The following is a 22,680-nucleotide window of genomic DNA, read 5'->3' on the forward strand; positions in this document are numbered from 1 at the left end:
TGGAGTTACAAATAATTTATTGATCCCACACGTGTACAATTAGCATAGCTTGGAAAGAACAGATTTACACAAGAACACAGAGAAAAAGGTTGCAGGTGAGACACACAACTATGTTTGTGTGTGTGTGTGTGTATGTGTTATATTCAGACAGATACAGAGACAGATCTCTGGGTTTTATAGCCGTATGATGGGATAAATACTTTTTCTTAAGCTTTTCAAACCAGAGAAAAATTTAATTCTGGAGGAAAGGACACTTATTCATTCACAATATAAGCAATGCTCAATTTACAGTATATATACTGAATATCAGCACTGAAGTTTACTGGTCCAACCCTTGTGTGCGCATGTGTGTGATTTGTCCCACGTACAGTCATGGTCAAAATTATTGGCACCCCTGAATTTGAAGTAAAGAATTTAGAATATCTTCAGAAATAAATGCAAATGAACAGAATTTCTATAACCAGAATATTTAATAAAGTAAACAACAATTTGATTAATTCGAATTAGTTCCTCAAACAAAATAATAAACAGTGTTCATATGACCTGAATTAGCCAATGACTATTGGTTTTATTGTGTAAAAAGGAGCTGATTGTTTCCAGTTTCTTACTTTATTAAAGAAGCTGTCTGAGAGCATCAGAAATGCTTTTATCAAAAAAACATATAACACTTCCAAAGCCTGCAAGGCCCCAAAGATCCTGAAATCTCTGTTTCAACTGTTCCTAATGTTATCAAGAAGTTTCACAGTCATAGAAATGTTAAGACTCTACCAGGATAAGAAGAAACTTGACAGTTGGTGAGGATTGTGGGTAAAAAAACAAACACCACATGACTTCTAAAAAGCTGCAGGTTGACCTGGAGCAGTCAGGTGTGGTGGTTTAACCTGTGCACAACAAACCAAGCAGGGCTCCATGGGCTAAGGCCAACGAGGGCACCACTACTGAAAGAAAAAACTGTCATAGGTGAGCCTCGGGTCTTTAAGCAGGACGCAAAGCTCACATCCAGCAGCACAGAAGGGTGTCGCATAAAAGACTGCGGCAAACTTTAAAAAGCTTGAGCACACAGCAGTGGAAGAGCAAGAAGCTTTTAGACGGCTACAAGAAACATTTAGAGGCTGTCATTAATGTTGCCAAATGTGCTGCTGACGTTTTCGTGGAGGCTGCCAATAATTGTGTCCGGGGTACATTTTGTGTTTTGGGTTATTTCATTATTATAAGTTTTTTACCTTTTGTTCAGTAACCTCGGAGATGTTATTAAAATATTCTGGTTAAACAAAATTGGTTAACTTGTATTTATCTCTGAGGGGGCACTCATTTTGATTAGGACTGAATAATGTCACAGAACATTAGATTGGAAACAGTGAGAGAGGAAATGCAGGACCTTCTGAAATAGTGCATTTCAAATTAGTCAACATTTACCATCTGTTTCATAATCAGTCAGTCCTTCCGCCTCTTTTTCCCTTTCTCTTGGTTTCTTTTTTACTGACTGAATGAGAAGAGGGAACAATAAGGGAACATGCAAAGGGGAGACTATTGGAGGACTCAAGAGGACGGCTGAGGAATAAGAGAAATTAGGCAAGGAAAGGAAGAAAATGATGCATGGAAAGAATTACATAAGGAAGAAATGACATGAGAGAAAAGGAACAGGAGTCTGGTTGTGAATAGCATCATAACTACTGAATATGTCAAGTTTTATAAATCCATGATCACACTTTTGCATCTGTATGTAAAAGCATATAAAGTTAGTCGGGATTTCCAGTTTGACTGCAGCAGAACCAGTGGGTTTGATACTGGTGCACTCACCAAAACAAGGATCAGACAAGAGCTGCATTACAGTAAATGTAATATTCAGTTCTCAGGCCTGTGACAGCAGAGATACAGGAGGAGATGGAGACAAACAGCAGCAAGCAGTTTCAGCTGGGACAGGATACATGTGTATTCACAAAGTCAGCAGAGGGCCTCATTTATAGAATATGAAAACTTCATACTGGAGTAAACTGTATGACAGTCTAATCAGAAGTCAACAGGATTCCTACCCTGGACTATTCATTAAAATAAGGTGGTTTAAGGTTGTGATAAAATCAGAGAGAATCTGAGCAGAAATGTGATGCAACCCTCAGAATTATGAATTAAGGCTCAGATTTTAAGAAGTCAACACTTTGGCTTGTAATCAGCGCTTGAAATTTTATAAATGAGCTCCAAAGGAGGGAACTGATGATCAGCAGAGGAAAGGGAAGAAAACACCGATTTAGGAATCCAAGCAAGAGAAAAGGACATACAAAGAGAAAAAGGGACAAAGACAAACAGCACGTCACGTTACCATGGTTGTATCTACAGTGATGGATCAATGTTAACAGCATACTCCGTATATCCATGCAGTTTGTGGGTTATTGTTGTATCTATGTGGCCTAAGGGTAGTGCGCAGCAAACGGAGCACAAGGGGATTTATCTATAGAAGAACAGTATCAGTATGTGCATCTGTCTGATGCTGAAGCCAGAGACAAACACGCAGCAAGAGAGTCTGTCGTGGTTATTTTAATTCTGCAGACGGGAAAGACACAGAAACTGTGGACAGACAGATGTGTGTAGGAGTAAGTTTGGCAGTTTTATCTAGTTTCAGATGGACGGAGAAGGGTCAGAGACATATATAGATTTTTCAGGACAGGAAGGAATTTCCTGTGAGGCTGAGGCAAATATTGTAAATGTCTGAGTGACTTTTATTTAGTTTATTCATTTTATTACTATTGAAAATAAGAGAATAGAAATTCATGATGTTCATTCCTTCCTCAGAAGCAGTATTTTTGCTGCCTGACCCTTGGCTTAACACGGTTATTTAAAGCATTTGAATTGTGTTGTAGCTGTTTGGTTTCCAGCTGAAAAAAACCCTTCATGACAGGATTTCCAAAAAAAAAAAACGTTCCAAGAAAATTAATCAGGAGTACTTGAACATCCAAAACCTGTGGCATTAAAATTAGGAAAGGGGAGGTGTGTGAGCTCTCGGTTTGTGATTATATAAAAAAGAAGAGAATGAAGGGACGTACATTACCGGAGAGACAGGAGTAAGGGGGAAAGAACGAGAGATGGGTGAAAACGTGGCAGCACGAGAAACACGCCATTGATGTGAGTGAACACTCTGCATCTACACCTACACTACCTCTGTTCACAGATACAGGGGGACAGTGAAGTATGAGGCGAGATAAAATGAAAATAAAATATCATCCTGCATCTCTCCTGCTTTAATACTGTGGTAATTACAGCGCCAGTTAACAAGACACTTACTGTAAAACAATCAGCATATGCACAACATCCCCTTCTCTTCTCTTTAGTGAATAAAATGTCAAAATAAAAGTCCACAAAAAAAAAATATGTGGACAATTCAAGAACAAACAACATTTCATGCAGTGAGAAGTGAATTTGTAAGATATTTGATTTTCATGGAGGATACAGCTGCTTCGTTTCAATGTGAGATCATTTCTTAAAAAACAACAACAACAAAAAAACATTTCCTTACAAAATAATGTAGCAGAAAGTTAAAACAAGTTATGGCACATGTTAACAGATGGCAAGGAAATAAAAGAAATGTCAGCTCCCATTTCAGAGATGCTAAAGGATCAACTTCAGGTCATTACTTTCCCCTTCCCTTAATTCATAAATAACATTTTTGGCATAAAATTCTTCACATATATTATTTTCATGCCATTTCATGCATTTCCTAACATTTTGGCACAAGGTCCTAAATGCTGCTAATGTACTGGGTTTGTCACACCTGTTTATCCTGGTTTCATACTGAACATGATGTGATTTGTCAAGCAAGATAACTAGAACTAATCTGAGGACTCAGAATAATCATATGAATACAGCAATTAAGACTCGTTATGCAGAATATATATATTCTGTACAGGTCTACAGTTTTTTTTTTAAATTGAGAATAAATATTTGTATGGCATTAATAAATGCAAGGTGGCTAACATACATGAAACTGGACAACAACAACGCATCATTAAAAGTAGGATTTTTGTTCTGACTAAGACACTTACATGTGTTTCAAAGAGGGGGGGCTGTGGGGGTACTGAGATAATAATAAGGCAATTTAGAAAGTTGAACAGGTCTTACTACAGTTTAGATGGGACACTTAGACTAATGTTGGGATTTTGGCACCAAAATCACAATTTATGGGTTGTTAGGTCCCATCTTCACTAACAGGAGCTCTGTGATTTCTTTTTCCTGGAAGGAGGGAAATCTTCATGAATGTAGCAGCTAATCCAAATTTAAAAGAATAGTTGAGACATGTTGGGAAAATACGCTTATTCGCTTTCTCTGAGGAGAAGACTGATACCACTGATTCAGCCTGTTCGTTAGCTTAGCATAAAAACTGCAAACAGTGGAAGACAGTTTGCCTCCAAAACTGACAAACTGATTCTTATTTGTTTAATCTGTTCAAAAACAGACAGTTTGCTGCTTTGTGGGAGGTGTGTGACCCTGTTCTTCCATAAGTACGTTCACATCGACAAGTACAGCAACATGCAGTGCACTGTAGGTACATGGATGATGTACTGTGTGGAACAGTGACCTCCAACACCCTCGGCAGTCTGCATCTCAGTAACAAAGCCACAAACTGTCATCACTGACTGCAGATTAAACACTGAAGATACAATGGTTTAACCTTTGGATAGAGCCAGGCTAGCTGTTTCCCCCCACTTCCAGTCTTTGTGCTAAGATAAGCTAAGCTAAGCTACTGCTCGCACAAGCAAATAAGCAGATTTCAAAACGTCAAACTATTTTTTTTTTTTCACAATGTAAAAACTGTACATGTTTGTCAAAGTCAGTCAGGCTGGGTGTGCAGAGTTCAGACATTTACCAGTGTCACATTACATGATTGATGGGTCTTTAAAATATCCAAACAGCTACAGTATATCCAGCTACAGGAGTCATTCACAATGAGCTTTAGGTAAAACTGTACTGTAACAACGGAAAAACCAGGGAAGAATGTGTCAGGTGGATACATTTAATTTCCAAGCATGAGGCTACAGTGTGTGTGTGTGTGTGTGTGTGTGTGTGTGTGTGTGTGTGTGTGTGTGTGTGTGTGTGTGAGAGACAGGATGGGTGGGGAGGTAGGACCAACAGTGATCACAGGGGGAGTGAATTATGTCGAGGCTATAGTTGCCTGATGGGGGGAAGGTTAAGGGTGTCCAGAGCGCTGTGGTAGAGCTCTCTCAGGGCTCTCAACAGATACAGACGACAAAACATCTGGTTGAAGAGATGAGGCAATGGCTCCTGGAGAGAAGGAAGGAAAGACGAGAGAAAGACGAAGAATATGATGAGAGCGTGTGTGGGAATTAAAGGAGGGAGAAAAAGGAGAATGAATAAGTGACCAAGAGAGATTTAGAGAGAGAGAGAGAGAGAGAGAGAGAGAGAGAGAGAGAGAGAGACATAAAAGATTAAAAACAGCTGACCTGACAATGAACTGGTGTGTTTTTTTTTGGTCAGTAATCACATTCTGTCAGTGACTGAAAGTCATCAGTCTGGGCAATGGGCTATTAACACACTAATGTCCATATGGTGTAGAGAAGGAAGGGAACGCACAAACCCAAACAAACTACACCAACACAGACTCACTTAAGCATCCACTTCAGTGACTAAATCACTACATGTCCACAAGTACCCTACACACACAAGACCAACTTCTTTAATCAAAACAATCTCTATGATGTAATCCAGTTGAATCAGTCTTATCTGCTGTATGGACACACACACACACACACACACACACACACACACACACACACGAATGCATCCTCACCCCCAGCACGTGGACTCTGTTGTAGTACGAGCTGAAGTCTTTACTGAGAGACACGAGAAATTTACAGATCTGAGGAACACAAGCACATTATTGAGTTACATTAACATCTCCACAGCATCCTACTGAACTGTCATCTGTTCGTCTGAATCCTCCTACCTGTTCAGTCTTAATATTGACTCTGGCCCCTCCCCCTTCTCCGTCTAACGCTTGTCCCGATTGGTCCAGCAGCTCAGAGAAAGGAATGAGGTAATTGAAGAGGAGGAGCCACTCGCCCTGTCAGTCACAGCACAGAAACAGGATGAAAACGTTGCAGTTTATAATGTATTCCTTAGTGGAAAGAGAAAAATGAAATGGTGGTACAACTGTAAAGTAAAATGGTACCTCCTCTTTCAGAGCAGAGAAGTCTAGCTGGGAGCACTCAGGGATTTCTGGGTACAGACCTGGAGATAAACATAATCAGACAAACCACATGAACATAAATGCTGATCCACAAATCAAACTCAAGTTTGTTATAAGTAATAACTATAAAAATAAGAAGCTCAGACTCAAAAAGATGTGGAGCGGCTCAACTAATTTGAGAAAATGATAAATAATGATTTGATTTGATTTGATTTGATAAAAAAAATAAAATAAGAACATTAACAGCCAAACAGGATTTCAAATTGTTGCGAGGCTGATCTTCGTTATACTGGTTGGCACAATGACCATTAACCTTCTGGCTGCAGCAGACCACCCACACAGGATACGTCTCAGTTTCTCGCTGACATGAATCTGTTTTAGCACCTTAACACCACAACTTGCTGTTGAGAGCACATGAAAACTGGTTAACAAGCAAGCATAAGTGGTCAAAACAAATAAGGCAGTGAATAAAACATGGATGAAACATTCAGCTTCTGCCAGGCCCAGTGGTTGACCAAACCCAATTAAGAAAGAACTCAGATCATGCCTGAGCATCGACAGTCCCGGGATCATTGTGTCTAGTGCGCAGCCACAAATCCACCACAGACACCGTGCTCTCTGAGCTGAAATGCTATCGATTCATTCCAACAATCCATCCTGTGTATTGCAGGTTATGATGAAGGCATCAGTTGGGAACCACTACCACTGAGTACTTCTTTTTCATTTACACCTAAATCAGGCTGTAGCTTACCAAAGTATGTCATCACACAGCTGCTGGACTTTTAAGATTGTCAGCTTCAGCATTTTTATCTGCTTCTTTTCCAGTGGAGCGCCTAAAAAAATATTGATTTTCTTTGCAGGTCTCTCTTTGTTTTCCATTCACTGCCAGGCCACCGTGCTCTGCGTTATTGGTTGTTTGTAATGTTATTGATCACAGAAGAATGAAACATGAATCTCCTGCAAAGCACAAGTCTCACCTCTCTCCACTCCTCTCTCGTAGCTGTCGAACAGGGTGTGGAGTCGGGCACAGTTGTACATCACAAACACTCCTCCTCTCGGCCCTTTGGTGGACACGCCCCCTTCCCTCTGGACATCCAGTGTCACCTGCACAGACAGCTGTCAATCACTCTGACCCAACTTATTACATCACGGACAGTGAATGAAAAGCTTGTCAAATCAAATCAAACACAGTCGTTCTTAATTAATCAGTATATACATAAATACAACTGCAGGACACACTCAGCTGTAATGATAACTCACAGGACTAGTGTGGACTGTTGACAGCAGTTCAAATCTGACAGTGGCAGAGGTCATGACCCTGATGATGTCATCCCACGTCTGACCTACAGGAGGATGAGGCTGTTTATTCACTTCATCATCTCAGGTCAGAGTCATAAGCACGGAGCCTATAAACACAAACCACGTGCACAAACACACACTGTTTTATGTGCACACACACCTTCTACTTGATCTCCGTACTTCATCTCCGAGGCCTCCTTCATCTGTCCTCTTCTCAGCCTGGAGGAGAGGAGGAAGGCAGAAACAGCAGAGGTCTTATTTACTCCGACCGCTGGGCCAAAAATACACTGAGATAACACAGAGATGATGAAAAGCACCATCAACGCCCACTAGCGTTCTTTTAATTTGGTTTAATTACAACTGCAGTTTTACAGTGCAGAGAGGATCCTAGTGAGAGTGTCCTTTGTGTTAATAAAGATGTGTCTGGTGGAGATCTGGGCAGGAGGAGAGGAGGTGGAGAAGAGATGGGGAGGGAAAAGGAGATAGTGAAGACAAGTGGAGACAATAGAGGGAAGAGAAAGACAAGGAAACAAATGATGTGTCTTACTGCAGGTACTGTGCAGCAGTGAGGTGAGAACCAGGCGTCTTCACAGGCCCACACACCAGATGTCTCTGCAGTCACACGAGCAGAGCCGGTAAGAATAGGAACACAATGCAGGACACGATTGTGTGTGTGCATAAGCGTGTGTGCTTACCTGTGTGTGTGTCGCTCCACTAGCTCTCCACAGCATTGCTATCTGCTGCTGGCGGAACTCATCCTGACAGGAAGTCACATGTAACGCTGTTGCCATGGCTACCTAAGAAAAAATGCAGAAAGGATATACAAGTAAATGATTTGTTTGTCTGTTGTTTTGAATAAGAAAAAATAGAAAAAGGAAATTGTCAGTGTGTGGTTTTTTAGTGCATGTTTGCGTGTGGGTGTGGGTCTCACTGTGCAGTCGGCCGTGGCCAGGTCCAGTTGCGCCAGGTGGGAAACGCTGTCCCTGTGTACTGAAACAGACGTACCACAATCTCTCATTAGCAAATACATAGCACCAACTCTCTGTTACCCCACTGGTATTTTCTTATGCCTCAAGCTGTGATAACACAGGAAACACTGCCAAGTTATTAACACTGCCAAGTATGAGTATGGAGCCGCTGGAGCCAGGAGACTGTTAGCTTAGCTTAGCTAGCCTGACCCTGTCCTAACCACCTAACCTCACCTCTAAAGATCACTAATTAATATGTTGTGTCTTCATTGTAGCATGTAAGTCCCTGTAAAACCACCACATGTTTCTGACATCTCTCATTTATCAAAATAAATAAGTAAGAAATTTACTTCTTTGTAGAGGCCCATTTGGATCAAGCTTTGAACATCTGGATTTGAGCAGAACAGACACAGAGTATGTGAACAGCCATCTTTAAAAAAATATATATAAATTTAATCCTTTTACAATTAAATGTTCACCATGACACCAAAGTCTGCTAGAAGTAAAGGGGCCTGAATACAATGTAACTGTGAATAATGTTTAGGAAGCCTCAGAAGTCGTCAGTGGTCAGAATAAATAATGAATAAAGAAATGAATGTAGTACTAGACAGAGGAAAGGAAGGCTGTAGGAAAGGCTGACAAAATGCAGCCAAAGTTAGTTTGTTCAACTGATGTACAGCCACTAACAGGCCACATCTCAGGCTGCCTGTTGTTGGGTCTGTTGATGCTATTTTTCAATACAAAATTCAAAACACAAGGAGGAACAGGTCAGAGCCGATAGAAAGGCAGTTTGGGTTTTTTCGATGGCACTAAATGACTCTGACTGCATTTTATTTCTGAAGGACAATTTTCTTAAATTGAAACCTTCATTAGACAAAGCAGCAGTAGAAAAGTAGGCTATGTTTTGTTTACATGAACATTTGTTATAAAAGTTGGACACAAAGACTGAAGATGTTACATTTGGTCACTGGGGAAACAAAGTGTTTGACACACAACCTGTTTTATCCCTTCACAAAATGCAAAATGACTGAGAAACACAACACAACCTTATTATATAACCAGAAAAAAATCTATCGGATCGGATTCTCAAAAAAAAAAAAAAAAAAGAATAAAAAAAAAAAAAAAAAACAATCACACCCCCTTGTGGCCTTACCTGTGCAGGTACCGAGGCTAGGGTCATATCCCAGCAGCCCCTCCTCCTGGAACACTCGTTTCAGGTTGACCCTGAGCTCTCCCTCGTTCTCCCCCTCCTCCACCTTCCTTCCTCCCCCTCCGCTGGTCCTCCTGCCTCTCTCTGTTTCCCGCTCTCTGTATGGGCAGCTCTCCAGCGCCTCCTGGATCTTCTCCTCCCGCTCCTCATTGGTCCAGTTGGCTGGAGCTGTCGGCCAATCGATCCCTAGAGCTTGGAGAAAGGCGATGATGTCGCTGTCTTCAGGAAGCGTGGGGCAATAGGACACTGTAAATCTGAGACAGGTAAGGAGATTCACACCGGCATGTTACAACTATGACGGTAAAAAACAATCATTTTCATAATCAGTTCACCTGTATAATAATTTTCTCAATTAACTGATGAATTTTATAGTCTTTCAAAAGTCAGAAAAAGTTCTCATTAAAGTTTCCCAGAGCCCAAGATCACATTTTCATGACTTTAAATTCTGACACTGTTACATTTGGCAGCCTCGCTGTTATACAGAGGTTAGAAGATAAACAACAAAGGAATTATTTAGGATGAGAGTAAAACAAGGGAGGTGGATGTGGTGGATTCAGGAATTAGCCCACGGACTCACCCCTGTCCTCTCAGCAGCGCCCCCATGTGGTCAGCCAACAGAACAGTCCTCAGCTGACCCAGAGTCAGCGTTTCAGGAGTGGGTGTGTTGGGTTTAGGGTGCAGCGCGGGGCAGTTGAGCACCACACAGCCCTGCCTCTGACTCGAGGGCTTCAGGTATTCTGCGGCTCCACCTGCCAGAACGGCCCTGAAGGCTGCGGCCCGGTCCACCCTCACCCTCAGCCCCTCACCCATCACCTCCCCACCAGCCACAGGGAGAACCCCGCTGCCACGAAGGGACAGGACCCTGGACATCACAGCTGGAGGGACCTGGGTGGATACAGCGAAAGATTGGAGAACAACGTTAGGGGAAAAAACTGACTCTCAGGGCATGACATCATGCCTAGAGGTGGTCTAGCCAGCAGCTGATGTTAACTGATATTGTAGATCCCTCACTGTGGTCACTTAATCCTTTCATTATTAGAAACACAGTAAATGTGTCTGATCTAGGGTTGTTAAATTTAGCTCTTGCCTTAAGACATGCATGTCTGGAAAAACACAGCCTGCTTTGCACTGTCAGTCAGTAGCACTGGAAAAATACCATTTATGATCTGCTGCAAAAACACATATCAGTGCATCATGGTGCGTAAACGCATCATACATCCTCATGATGCACTACATGCAAAAGCAACGTCCTCCTACACAAGGAGAACACATGGACACGCTTTCAGATGCATTCACACTCGCAGCCTCGCAGCTTTGTGACAGGCTGACATGAACAGGCCATGAAGCAGGCCATCGCGCCTTCCTGCCGGCTGTGCGTGTCTGCCTGACCCACATTGTACCTGCCACTCATGGGTTAATAATTACTGCCGCAGGCTGCCAGTGTCTGGTCGATCATGATGGGGCAAAGTCAGCGGACTCCAGGGGGGGGGGTTGGGGTTTCTATATCACTGAAACATATTGGTGAATAAGGGTTTGAGGTGTATTTACTGAAGCTTTGTGACAGTCCCGCAGGAGGCTGGAATCAGCTGAGCGCTATAAACAGATAGTTCCGGTCCCGTGCTCCTATTGGCCGAGTCACGTTGGAAACGTTTGAAAACACCTCCGTCCATTTAAATATTAAAATTCAGTTCAGTATCCGTCATTAGGTTAATAACATTGCCAAAAGCTTCAGGTATAATACAATTTAACAATGACATGAGGATAAAATATCATTATTATTATTATATTGTATCATCTTTAGTAGTATTACTGCGCTAAACGGAATCACTCGCACCCCAGTAAACAGCAGCTGTCCAGGAACTATACTGTTTAGCGGAAGAATAAAATGTAGACTTTCTCTGCGCACATAGTTTTGCGCTTTACCTGACGCTACCTGAGCTGCTGCTGTTTCATGAGAGTCCACTGGCGACGCTCCTGTTTGTAAAAACATGGCTTTCAGCCGACGGCTCTCTTCCGTGACATAAAACACCGCCGAAATAAGCATGAGAGCCATAAAAATGCCGGTGAACCCGACAGGTACCAGTCAAACCAACCTGTCCGTCCGCATACAGCGTGTTCAGCATCGTGGTCGGCGACAAAAAGTCCCGGTTCCGCAGGTTTTTTGCGCTGCTCTCCTTGAACCAAAGCTTCTCCGGTTCGGGGAAGATCCTGTCGCCGTGTCCGCGGCTGGAATCGGGGACATTTTCACGCTTCCCCCGCAGTGCGGAGCTCAGCGCCCGGACGGTAGGTGTGATCCGGAGGGGCGAAGGCTCCGCGATATTCTCCATCGCCAGCCTGACACAAGCACAGGTGAGCTCGCTCCCAGGCCCTCAGCGCACCCACACCCTGCACATGTCCTCGGTTAAAGCGCGGATGCAGGCTGCCGACCTACAGGCGATATTCGGCTGATCGCTGATCGATATTGACTGTAGAGCAGGACCGCATTGACCGTTTTCCTTGCGGAACTAATGAAGTGCAATTTGTGTTTCTGTCGAGTTGGTTTTCCGTGTCGGACCATTGGGATGTCGCCCATAGCGCCATCCAGTGCATGGCAGAGCAACTGCAATAATAACTACAGTACACGGCCAAAAGTATATGGACAGACGGTCTGGGGGGGGGGGGGGGGGGGGGGGGGGGGGGTGTTTTTTCTGGTTTTGGAATGAGATGTTCAGTATGTTCAGTACAACCACTTATACTATAACAACAGTTTTGATGAACCATTTTAAGGGACTGATATTATATATTATATTATTTGATTTGTCTATCAATAGCAAATTAAGCTTTAAAATCATTTCAGACATTTTAAGATAAGATGACAAAAAAGTCACCCGTTCCAGCTTCCCAAATATGAATAGTTGTTGGTTTGTTAGACAAGACAAGCCCTCTAAATATGTCAACTTGGGCTTAAAGGGGGCATTTTCTTTTACTATATTCTATAAAATGTAATTTATTGTCATTATTTTAGTATTGAAATGATTTAATCTCACCATGACTGCTTATTTAAATTAACAATAATACAATAAGATAATAATAAGGTGAAATGTATTATTTTAAATATCTACTTTTTCAAAAACGTATTAATCAATTATTACAGCTACTACCAATCCAGTCCTTTATTACCAGTTGAAATACCTTTAAAGGGACAATACAACCAGTCACATAAAGTTTTCCACAGCTTGATTTTACTCTGGATGGTTATATGTGACACAGAGTAGCTTTCATGGGTTGTATTGCTGCATTAAAGATATTTAAACTGATTAGAAGAGACTGGATTGTTTATAATGTAGGGAACTTTTGATTAAGCATTTTAAGAGACTGATAATATAGTATTTTATTTGATATGTCCACCAATAGCAAATCAATCTTTAACAATTTTGATAATCACCTAATAATTTCAGACATTTTAAGTAAAGTTCCTGTCAATTAATCATGAGGAATAATTGCTAGAGATAATTTCTTAACCCATCCATAAAGCAAATAATTACAGTTTAGGATATTATATAGTGAAATATATATATATAATGACAATGTATTATAAGTTCTTATAATGCATCCATGTGTGAAAGGGGCTTTCCTCTGAGCGCGTCTTCTTCCGGCTCAGAAATGTGACGTGTAGGGCGCAAATATACAAGGGAAGTCTTTGTAGTAAGTTGAGGCGCTTCGGCCGCGGCGGTTTCTCCCGGAGAGAAGATGCACAACTGGCAGGAGAATGAAATTAAAGAACTTCTGAACATCCGGGGGTCGGAGGCGATCCGCAACCAGATCACGGGCACGGTGAAGGACTCCGTGGTGTACAACCGGATGACCAAGCTGCTGGCGGAGCGGGGGGTGTACAGGTCGCACATGCAGGTGATCAGCAAGCTGAAGGCGCTGAGGAAGCAGTACATCAAGTACCAGCAGCAGAAGAGCCGCTGCGGGAACGACCGCGTCGACTGGCCGTTTTACGAGCAGTGCCACAGGGTTTTCGGACATGCCCCCGCCGTGAACCCGGTGAAACGGCAGCGGAGTCCCACACCCCCACCTGCAGCCTCACCTGCACCGCCACCACCTCCTCCTCCTCCTCCTCCACCGCCTCCTCCGCCGCCGCCGCCGCCGCCGTCAGCCCTCAGCGACGACCACCAGGAGGTCGTGGTCGGCCTCTGGGACGAAGTTGACAAACATCTGGGTCCAGTGGAGCCGGACGACGACGAGGACCAGTACAGCCCCCCGGAGCCGCTGCACACCACCACCACCACCGGTGAGTATGAGACGAGATGCCGGGCTGACCTGCAGGCTCCTGTCCGCGGGGGTCCCAGGTCCCGCTGAGGGCTGGGGCTGGGGGTGGACAGCATTTTGTCAAATGTGAATCCATCATCACACCCAGTGTTGTCTCAGAGCCTTAAAAAAATCAGCTTTAAGGAGGAAACAAAAGTTATAGGTAGCTAGAAGTACATCTCAAAGACCGACAGGTAAAGAATTATCATTTTAGTTTTCAAGACAGGTGACATTTGGTGTTTAAGTGAACATGTTTTAATTTGCTCTTTGTAAATAAAACAGTGGGAGAAGATGAATTATTCTGTAGGAGATTTGTTACCAGACTAAACACTGAAGTGACTCTTCTCACATGGAGTCAGACAAACAGCCCAAGTTTAAGTTTTAAAACCTTTATAAACTGTGCACTGCTGCAGACACACAATAAGTGTATTTGTCACTTTGCCTTTTTTTGAAGACGTGAAAAGTTACTACTTGATCCCCTCAGAAACTTTTAATTATTATACTCTGTTATTTGTTGTGTTTGTTTTGTGTAGTAGTAGTTATTACAATCTTACTTTTGGCAGCGCTGCACAGTGGAGAGTTAGTCTTCAGGATGTGTGCGGTAGGTTTAACCTGGTGGATGTAAAGACTCTCACAGCTGAAAGTCAGCACTTTAAACTCACGGTCTTTGCTTTAATTCAAGTCCAACATGAGGAAGTTCAGAGACGAAACATTAACAGATGTGTGACCGTGCTGTCGCTGACACGCTGCTCTGTGTCTTTGGGGTTGTTTTTTTTTTTTAGCGTACAAGGCTCCAACAAAGAAAAAGAAAACAACGGTAATGGAGCAGGTCTCTGCTTTAGTGTCTGCGACAGTCGCCCAGCTCCAAGAGATGGACGCCGCCATGCAGGCGCAGGAGGATGCCCGGCTGCAGAGGTTGATGGACCATGAGAGGGAAATGCAGAACAATCTAGTGAGTCAGCTCGTAGCCATGCACGAACGCATCAGTCGAGAGAACCACGACAGGCACCTTGAACTCGTGGACACGATACTCTCCAGGTTCCCTTCGCCTTCGGGCCGCTGACTGACTCTTCCAACGATGGCGTACAACAGGGTTATTCCGGTGCAGGGAGCACTTCGCACTCTCCAGCAGCTGACCAGTGCCTGAGCCCACATTTACTCTCATTTTCACAGGATTAACAGAGAATTCACGGAGATCATCTTGCCTTTAACCTCAACCCTGCTCGCCTGCAGCTAAAACAGATTCAGGTTCAGGCCACGCTCACACTACAGGCCCTCACGCTCTGCTGTGATTCGCTGCTCATCTTTTTATCTGTCTAGACACATTATACCATAGCATAGCATAGCATTGTAAACTGAGTGCACAGGAACACTAATTAAACACTAATTTGAAAGGGACTGAGACCCTGCACCAAAAATAGTCAACGGCTGCACCGTCATTCCACCTCTAATGCATATTGTAATGAAATATACCAAAAGTAATATTGGTAGTACAGTTTTAATCTTTTAATGATGTCCCCTCGGAGCACTTTTATTTTAATGGTAACGATCGAACTTTCAGGACTGAACTGAAAACAGGAGAAGCTCAGTTCTTGTTATTTGTTTGACAGTGTTTTCACCATGGAAACAAATATACAATGTGGTGACGAAACAAGTTTTTATTATAATTTTTAATTGAAGATGATTTAGTTTTAAAATATTATTTATATATATATTTTGTTTAATAGTAACATATTTTCACCCAAATTGTACTTTTTTCAAATGATTTGTCGGCCACTTGTAACACCTTGGCGGCCCACCACTGGGCCCCGGCCCACAGGTTAGGAACCACTGGATTAGAGTATATCAAACATCCACTAATTAAAGGATGTGTTGGTGTATTTTTCTGACTCTACTGACTCAGAACGTGCTCAAAAAAAATCAGCTGAGTGTGTGAATTGACTCATCCACTGAATTGGGTGTCGGGTTCAGTCAGATTTCACCCCCAGCTTCTTTTTGCCTCCCAGTGTTCGTTTATACCGTGTGTCCATGTAAAGCGGCAGACTGCTGTTGTACTGGGTTGATTAGAAATCATCAGATCCTGGAAATCTGGAGACTGAACAGCTGCAGCTTCACTTTACAGGAAAGAAGGAAAAATCTGACGTATGTATGGACGTACTGTCCCTCCTCTACCACCTCAGCTGAGCATATCGGTGTGAACCGTGAACCCAACTCCTCAGCGAAAGCAAAACGCACCTCACCGGCAGCTGCAGCCTTTTGTTGTGGAGAAACTCTTGACTAAGCATTTGCTTTCATTCAGGATCATTCATGTTGAAAGAGCCGCGCTACAGCCTGACTTCAGTAAATGATGACAGCCGCTGCACAACGTGGGCAGTAACGCTGTTGAAATATGGCATTTAGAGAAAGCCGTGCCGTGTCAAACACTGATGTAAATATCATGTTTTAGTCATGTCACCCAGCAGGGCGCCCTGGAGAGGGAGGAAACCAGAGTAAGCTATCAACACCACTGTAACACTGTCGTAGAGGAAGAGCTGCTCCTCAGTGGTTCATGAATGGTAGATCATAAACGATGATGTAAAAAAAAAAAAAAGAAAAATACACAGTAACTGATCAAGTTTAAAATTCAGAGGTTTATTAGCACTGAAGCAAACAAAACAGTGGAACAGTTTAACAACCTCAGAACATAAAATAACTCGTGAGTCGCCGTTCTAGGTGTCATTCTTGGCTGACACGAAATTCCCGGTTGCGTTCACTGTCCTCAGCAATCCGGGAGAAAACGTGTCATTGAGGAAAAACACCGTCTGCATCTGTGACCTCAAACCAACCAAAAAATTCAGCCATTACGCAGCAGAATGGGGGCGACACCAAACCAAACTGCCGTCATGGCATTAGTTTCACTTTCTTTAGCAATTTTGAATGAAACAAAACAGCAGTTCTACCTTAAATGGACCAGTGGTGAGCAGGTAGCGCTAGCTCTTATGAATCAGAATGGGTACAGTACGTATAAGCTGAATAGGCTTTGGTTTGTCCGTGTGGTTCAGTCAGCTGGAGTGTGTACTAATAATGTAGATACTTTTATACTGTTGCCAGTGTTTTACTGATTAAAATTTATTGTTGGTTTTTTTTTCTTAATAATAAAGGTTTCAGCTGGACTAATGTGAAAACACAAGCGAGTCCTCTGCAGTTGAAAAGTGAGGCTGTAATACAGGAAGGAAGGCGCCCCGCTCGTGAGTCTGTTTATCGATGAGGAGAGGAGGAGTCGCCAGCAGCCCATCTGCTTAGGATGTCCTGTGCGTTGTGGGATGGAAACGGACCCCATAACCAGCTGGAGCGCAGAATCACAGCTGCATTATGGGTTCCGTTACAATCCCACCCACCAAAAGAAGGTCCAGGGCTGGGCTCAGGTCTGGTCTGCACAGCACAGCTAAAAAAAAAAAAAGAGGAAAAATATGGTTATTAACAGGAAAAAAATAATTTACATGAAATAATAATCAAAATGTTGCGTCTGCAGATTCTGGAAGAATTTAAAAATGTTTTACAGGAAGTAAAGAAACTGAAGTTCATGCAGCATGCATTTGACAAAAATGTGAACACAAGAGCACAAGTGTTTGTTAGCATCCACTGAATCACATTATGTGTGGTTTACATTGACCAGCCTCCTACTTTGTGTACTGTACTTAGAAAAAAAAAACAACAAAAAAACACCTTAAGCTTTTATTTTGAAAAGAAACACTAAGCCAAACTGTTGTAATTGAGTTTTAGATGTCAGTTCTAGAAAAATCTCTATAACCAGGCTTCGCTGACCTTTTAAATCCAGTTTTTGTAGCAGTAACAAAGCTGTAAACATTTCACATTTCTTTTTTTTTTTTTGTCTCATCATAAACCACAGTTCAGGTAATTGTGTTGTTTCCAATCAGAAGCTGAGGGAGCAGCAGAAACTTCTGTTAAATAATTTTACAGCCGTTGTCACACCACAGCTTCCTCAGGCTCACTTTGTTCTGTTTTTGTTTTTCAGTGACGTTAGGATCTGATTTCACACCAACAGTGACGATTTACATATTCCAGTAAAACCACAGCTCTGTCAGCTGTGGTTTTACTGGAAAATCTTTCTCTTCGAGCTGCAGAGGGACAGTATTTTTACTTCGAGCTTGTTTGCTCAGCTGCTAAGTGAACTGGACAAATTTCACTAACAAATGACTGGAGCACTTTAATAAAATATCCTTTCACTTCATTCAGTATTTCAGTTTAGCTCATAAATTATTTGCATCAGGTTTCAGCTGTTTCGTGGAACGCTCGCAGAAGCAGAACGGGGGGAATCTGGGTGGTGTAACGTGAAGCAAGGCCACCATTAAAAAGCATCCATCCACTCAGCTGTAGCTCAGTGGTTTACAACTGCCTCCTGAGTGAAACCACAAAATGCCCCCCCCCCCCCGTGGACACCCAACAGCCTCCTAACAACAAAAGCTTCAAGAAAATAAAAAGATGCTTATGAATCAATTTGACTGAATATTGTAAATTGATGAAGACAGTCACTGTGTCATGGCATTAACACTAAAACTTTTTACAGAAAAGCAGATATTAATCAGATTAGTCCTTTAAATTTAAGCACATTTTTGTGAATGAGGCATTTTCCAGGAAAAATCTCTTTTTTTTAAATCTTATTTTAAAGTTTAGTCTTAATGTGGTGCTGTTTAAATGAGCTGTCCCTACAGACCTGAGCAAATTAGCCTCTGAAAGTGTTTTCTTGTGGTTTCTGATCAGATTTGAGATTTTGGTGTCTAACAAACAAAGAAGAGATAAGATTAATCTCAAGAAAATACCGGGGATGTTTTCTTTTAAAGGCCCTTAAGAATGAATTATGAAAACACAGTCTTCTTAATTTGGAGCATTGAACCTCATTCGGCTGTGGGACTGAGGAGCAGCGGTAGCGAAAAGCCAGTGACACTTCTGTCACAACCTAGCAGCTTCCTCAAGATGCAGGAATGAAAGAAGAATCAAAAAACAAAAAAAACAAGTCTTGCATTTCTGGAGAAAAAAATCTGACAAAGCTTATATTTTAAAAACCAGCCCGAGGCCCAACGTGTCAGCTGATACTGAAGTTATCACATTTTCTTCAACTATCACTCACTGTAGCACACTTATAAATAGAACTTCTGTAATGGTGACCCATCTCGAAAAACCTGTTGTGTTTTATCTGTTGAGACAAAGAGAAAAGGAAAGCAAGCCTGATGTGGCACGAGGGGTCAGCCTGACAAGGAAGAGCTGATAGAGCGATAAAAGGAAGGAGAGGGCTGAAAAAAAAATTAAGGAAGAGATTTTCATCGTAGGACTCCTTCCTGTGGGGCTCAAAACAGGTTTGAGATCCTGATTTGAAGCCACCTTAAACTCTCATGTGCTTAAAAGCTTCAAATAAACCTGTAAAACAATAAAATAAAAAGGCAGTTGATGAAAGAAAGAGGACAGAGACAGCACAACACAAGCCGCATCGTGCTTTCAGTTTAGACTTTAACCTTTGATAAGAAAACCTGAATGCTCTTTAACTCTCCAACAACAGCAGGAATGATGGAACAAACTCATTCCTCCAATAATCAACCGGACAAAGTGTAAAAGTGAAAGGGTTAAATAAGGAGGAACAGGCAGAGGTGGGATGAGGACGCTCAGAAACAGCCAACATGAATGAAAGAAAGCAAAGTGAAAGCAGACAAGCAGCTGCCGAGAGGAGACACTCGCCGTGTGAAGTTTGTCACAGTGGTGAGAAAGTTTGTAACATAGCGAGGAAAAGTTGTCCAGCTCACCAACAATGTCCGAGCGGGGTGTGTGTTTGCGTCCCCCTCCGTGGTCCCGTCTGCCAACAGCTCAGAGAGTCCAGACTTCCTCTTTAAATACTCCACAGATTTCATTTCACTTTCACTTCTCCTGATCACACAAACTCCTCCTTTCCTTCCTCTATCCACTCCCACCCTGCTGGAGGGAGAGAGAGAGACAACAGCCACTGTATCTTTATTTCAGATTAAACTCTAGATGAAAGTAAATGATCATTTTTGTAAGGTTTGCTTGTTCAGTTGTTTCTTCTCTTGATTTCTTTTCTCGTCCTGAAGCACCTTCAGTTTATTTATTAAACCTGTTCTAACTAGAAATCATTAGAATTAAATGTTTTCATATATTATGAGATATCCAGATATTTATATTGTCTTGCTTTAATTTCTTGAAATGACTATTGTGGTCTCAATAGTTTAGTGTTATAACTTAAATGAATTTATTTTCTTCAGTATGTGCATCTTCTTCTCTATGCAGCCTTTACATGTCCGCACTAGTTAACATCAAGATTTAAATCTATTTACATTTTATAAAGGCTCAGTTCAGTACAAAGCGCAATGAAAAAAAAAACAGATTTTGTCACTTAGCAGATCTTAGCCGTGCAAATAGTTGGGTTTTATCTGCTCAGGTGTGGTGATAAAACTTCAGCAGCAGTGTCTGTCTGAAACAAATCACAAAGCAAATCACTTGCCTGTGGAGGTTTCACTGGAAATACTTGATACTAACAAGGACACTGTTTCTGGAAAAGAGATCTTGGTGTTAATTTTTTAAATGAAGCTGTGAGCTCCACACATGGATTTCATCTTTCATGTGGAGGCAGAAATCTCAGATATGATCTCAGAGCCGGGACAAACGTAGTGAAGTTTCAGTGAAAGTTTGTGGTCGCTGTGACTGAAGCTCCTCGCTGCTTCCTAATCTGTTTGTTCCCTTTGAAGCAGACAGATCTTCCGTGTTCCTCAGTGTGAAACTCAGTGCACCTCCTGCTCACACTTTTAATTCATTCTAACAATGCGACTCTGTTTGTCATTTGGCAAGTTTTTATTTTTATTTTGACCCTGTGTAATTTAGAAAAAAACGTCCTGGTCTTCGTGCAGCTTTGGTCCAGTTCATCGTCCGGAGTTGAAGCCTGTGTCATGACTTTGTTTGACAGGTCATGAAAACTACAACAAATGTTTGACCCTAAATGTTCACCACAATCTTAAGTCTATGTCTCTTTTAAAGCACACATTCAATTCCTCACTGTCTCATATTGTGAAGTGTAATTAAGTTAAAGTCAGATTTTAGATCTAATTAGAATATTAGTAGTAGCAATAATAATAGTTTTTTGGTATAGTAATAGTTAGAGTAATAGTAGTAGTACTCATGGCCAGACTGTGACATGAATACGTCCTTCACCCCCAACAAGACACCCAGACTGAGACAAAGCGCGGACACAGAGTTTGTAGTTGTTTTGTGTCTCTTTCTGCACAAATAAGAGATAACATGTAGCATGTAACATTTACTACTGTCTGTACTTCATACAGGGATCATACCAAATACTACACATTAAAAAATACTGCAAATGAAAGGAATCAGTGAAGGCCTCAGGTGCAGCTTCTATTTTCCTAAAGCAGCAGGTTCTGCTCTTCTGCTTTAACTTGCAATGATGATTTAACAACCTGTTAAAGAAATACATGTCCGTATGACGTTCAGCTGCGACATGAGGGATAAGATCAACAAATACTGGATTGGATTTAGTCGCAGATGCTCAATAATAAAAGACTGTGATCAGGGTCAGAAACAAAAGAAATACGATGAGGACATTTCTACTTTTAGCTGATTCTGTAAATCATTTAGTGACAGTCATGTCAAAGAGAGGCTCTAGCCCAGGGGCCCCATGACCATTTGGGCCCCTAAGTCTATGCTTGGTCGGCCCATTCGGTAACATTAACATTAGTCATGATTGCATTAGTAAGAGTAGACGTAGTAACAGTAGTGGTTCCCAGTAAGCTTTGAATTTGATGATTTGCACGTCAGAGGTCAAATTAAAATGGGATGAATTTGATTTAAGAATGAATAAAACAACAATATATTTCAGTGTCTAGTTGGGAGCGGCTTTACACTGAGCTATAGTCATTCCATGCAGACGTCTATGGAAATGATGTCTTTGAAAAGTAACTTTCTCATCAAATTTAGATTTAAAGTCTTCACCTTGACATCACCTTGATGTCCTTTGATAATTAGTAAATCAAAGCACACTGAGTTGTTACTAATTGTAATTATTTCAGTTGTGGAAGGAGCAGTAATAGTTGTTGTAGTAAATGTGAAGTGCTGGTAACTCTAGCGTCAGTGGTAATGGTGGCAGAACCAGTGGTTTCCTCATGTAAAACCCGGATCTTTCAGCTGTGCTCGCTGCGGCCTGTAAATTGACTCCTGTCTTAATTAGAGACGTCTGCATGTGGCATGATGGATGATGTGAGACAGGTGTGGCCAACAGAGTGTGACTGCAGGAGGCCCATCAGTCTGTCTGGGTTTCAGCCTGGAAAGTCCGGTGGATTTGGCAGAGTATCTGATCCTCCCTGGAGACCTTCAGCAGGCTGAGAGGAAGGTGAGGTAGGTGGAGAAAAGGTGACTGTTTGTTCCCTAATGGAGGAAACCTGGGCATCACTCCCACGCTTTGTCCTTGAATGCACTTGAGTAATTAACAGGTTAGCAGTAATGCAGCATGAAGGGACAGACTGGCAGCAAACTGGGCTCCGACTTCCCTTTACTGAAATAAATGCCACGTAGCAGTCTTTCATTTACAAATGCATGAATTTAGTTTCTATGTTAACCTCAGCTTCTCAAAGAAACTGCATGCGTTTAAAAACTCACTGTAGTTTATTGTACATGGAAAAAAAAAACCCCCAGATGGAAAA

General features: G+C 42.0%; 2 protein-coding genes and 1 long non-coding RNA gene across 4 annotated transcripts in view; 2 read left to right on the forward strand and 1 right to left on the reverse strand.

The window, feature by feature from the left end:
- On the reverse strand, positions 1-12,000 carry dalrd3 (DALR anticodon binding domain containing 3). Of its 2 annotated transcripts, none has more exons than XM_071475243.1 (13): positions 11,767-12,000; positions 10,251-10,558; positions 9,617-9,927; positions 8,427-8,485; positions 8,191-8,292; positions 8,043-8,107; positions 7,656-7,714; positions 7,457-7,539; positions 7,174-7,300; positions 6,179-6,237; positions 5,954-6,070; positions 5,798-5,866; positions 1-5,271 (listed from the first exon to the last, which is right to left on the reverse strand). In XM_071475243.1, the coding sequence occupies exons 1-13, from the start codon at positions 11,998-12,000 to the stop codon at positions 5,152-5,154; spliced, it is 1,713 nt and encodes a 570-aa protein (XP_071331344.1). In that variant the 3' UTR covers positions 1-5,151. The 2 variants fall into 2 exon arrangements, with proteins under 2 accessions (XP_071331344.1, XP_071331346.1); XM_071475245.1 differs by lacking the exon at positions 11,767-12,000 and adding an exon at positions 11,607-11,727.
- The window catches only part of LOC139620080 (uncharacterized), a 14,519-nt gene continuing 3,740 nt past the window's right edge, over positions 11,902-22,680 (forward strand). Inside the window, exons 1-2 of the long non-coding RNA XR_011690733.1 lie at positions 11,902-12,022; positions 17,107-22,375. This is a non-coding gene — a long non-coding RNA (uncharacterized lncRNA). The remainder of the gene's footprint in view (positions 12,023-17,106; positions 22,376-22,680) is intronic.
- On the forward strand, positions 13,322-17,698 carry LOC139620079 (uncharacterized). The gene is made up of 2 exons (XM_071475252.1): positions 13,322-13,949; positions 14,749-17,698. Exons 1-2 carry the CDS (start codon positions 13,403-13,405, stop codon positions 15,027-15,029), a joined length of 828 nt encoding a protein of 275 aa, XP_071331353.1. The 5' UTR covers positions 13,322-13,402; the 3' UTR covers positions 15,030-17,698.

Source organism: Trachinotus anak, unplaced genomic scaffold (assembly GCF_046630095.1).
Source record: "Trachinotus anak isolate AG129_WGS33_773 ecotype Australia unplaced genomic scaffold, CSIRO_AGI_Tana_v1 ptg000004l, whole genome shotgun sequence".
Taxonomy (NCBI): Eukaryota; Metazoa; Chordata; class Actinopteri; order Carangiformes; family Carangidae; genus Trachinotus; species Trachinotus anak.

Excerpts from the sequence above, each read along its gene's own strand:
- dalrd3 (XM_071475243.1), bottom strand. The coding sequence starts at position 12,000 with ATGGAGAATATCGCGGAGCCTTCGCCCCTCCGGATCACACCTACCGTC. Across the intron at positions 6,238-7,173 it reads CGAGAGAGGAGTGGAGAGAG|GTCTGTACCCAGAAATCCCT; the intron begins GTGAGACTTGTG and ends GTTTATCTCCAG. Across the intron at positions 5,867-5,953 it reads TCAATATTAAGACTGAACAG|ATCTGTAAATTTCTCGTGTC; the intron begins GTAGGAGGATTC and ends TGTGTTCCTCAG.
- LOC139620079 (XM_071475252.1), top strand. The coding sequence starts at position 13,403 with ATGCACAACTGGCAGGAGAATGAAATTAAAGAACTTCTGAACATCCGG. Across the intron at positions 13,950-14,748 it reads GCACACCACCACCACCACCG|CGTACAAGGCTCCAACAAAG; the intron begins GTGAGTATGAGA and ends TTTTTTTTTTAG.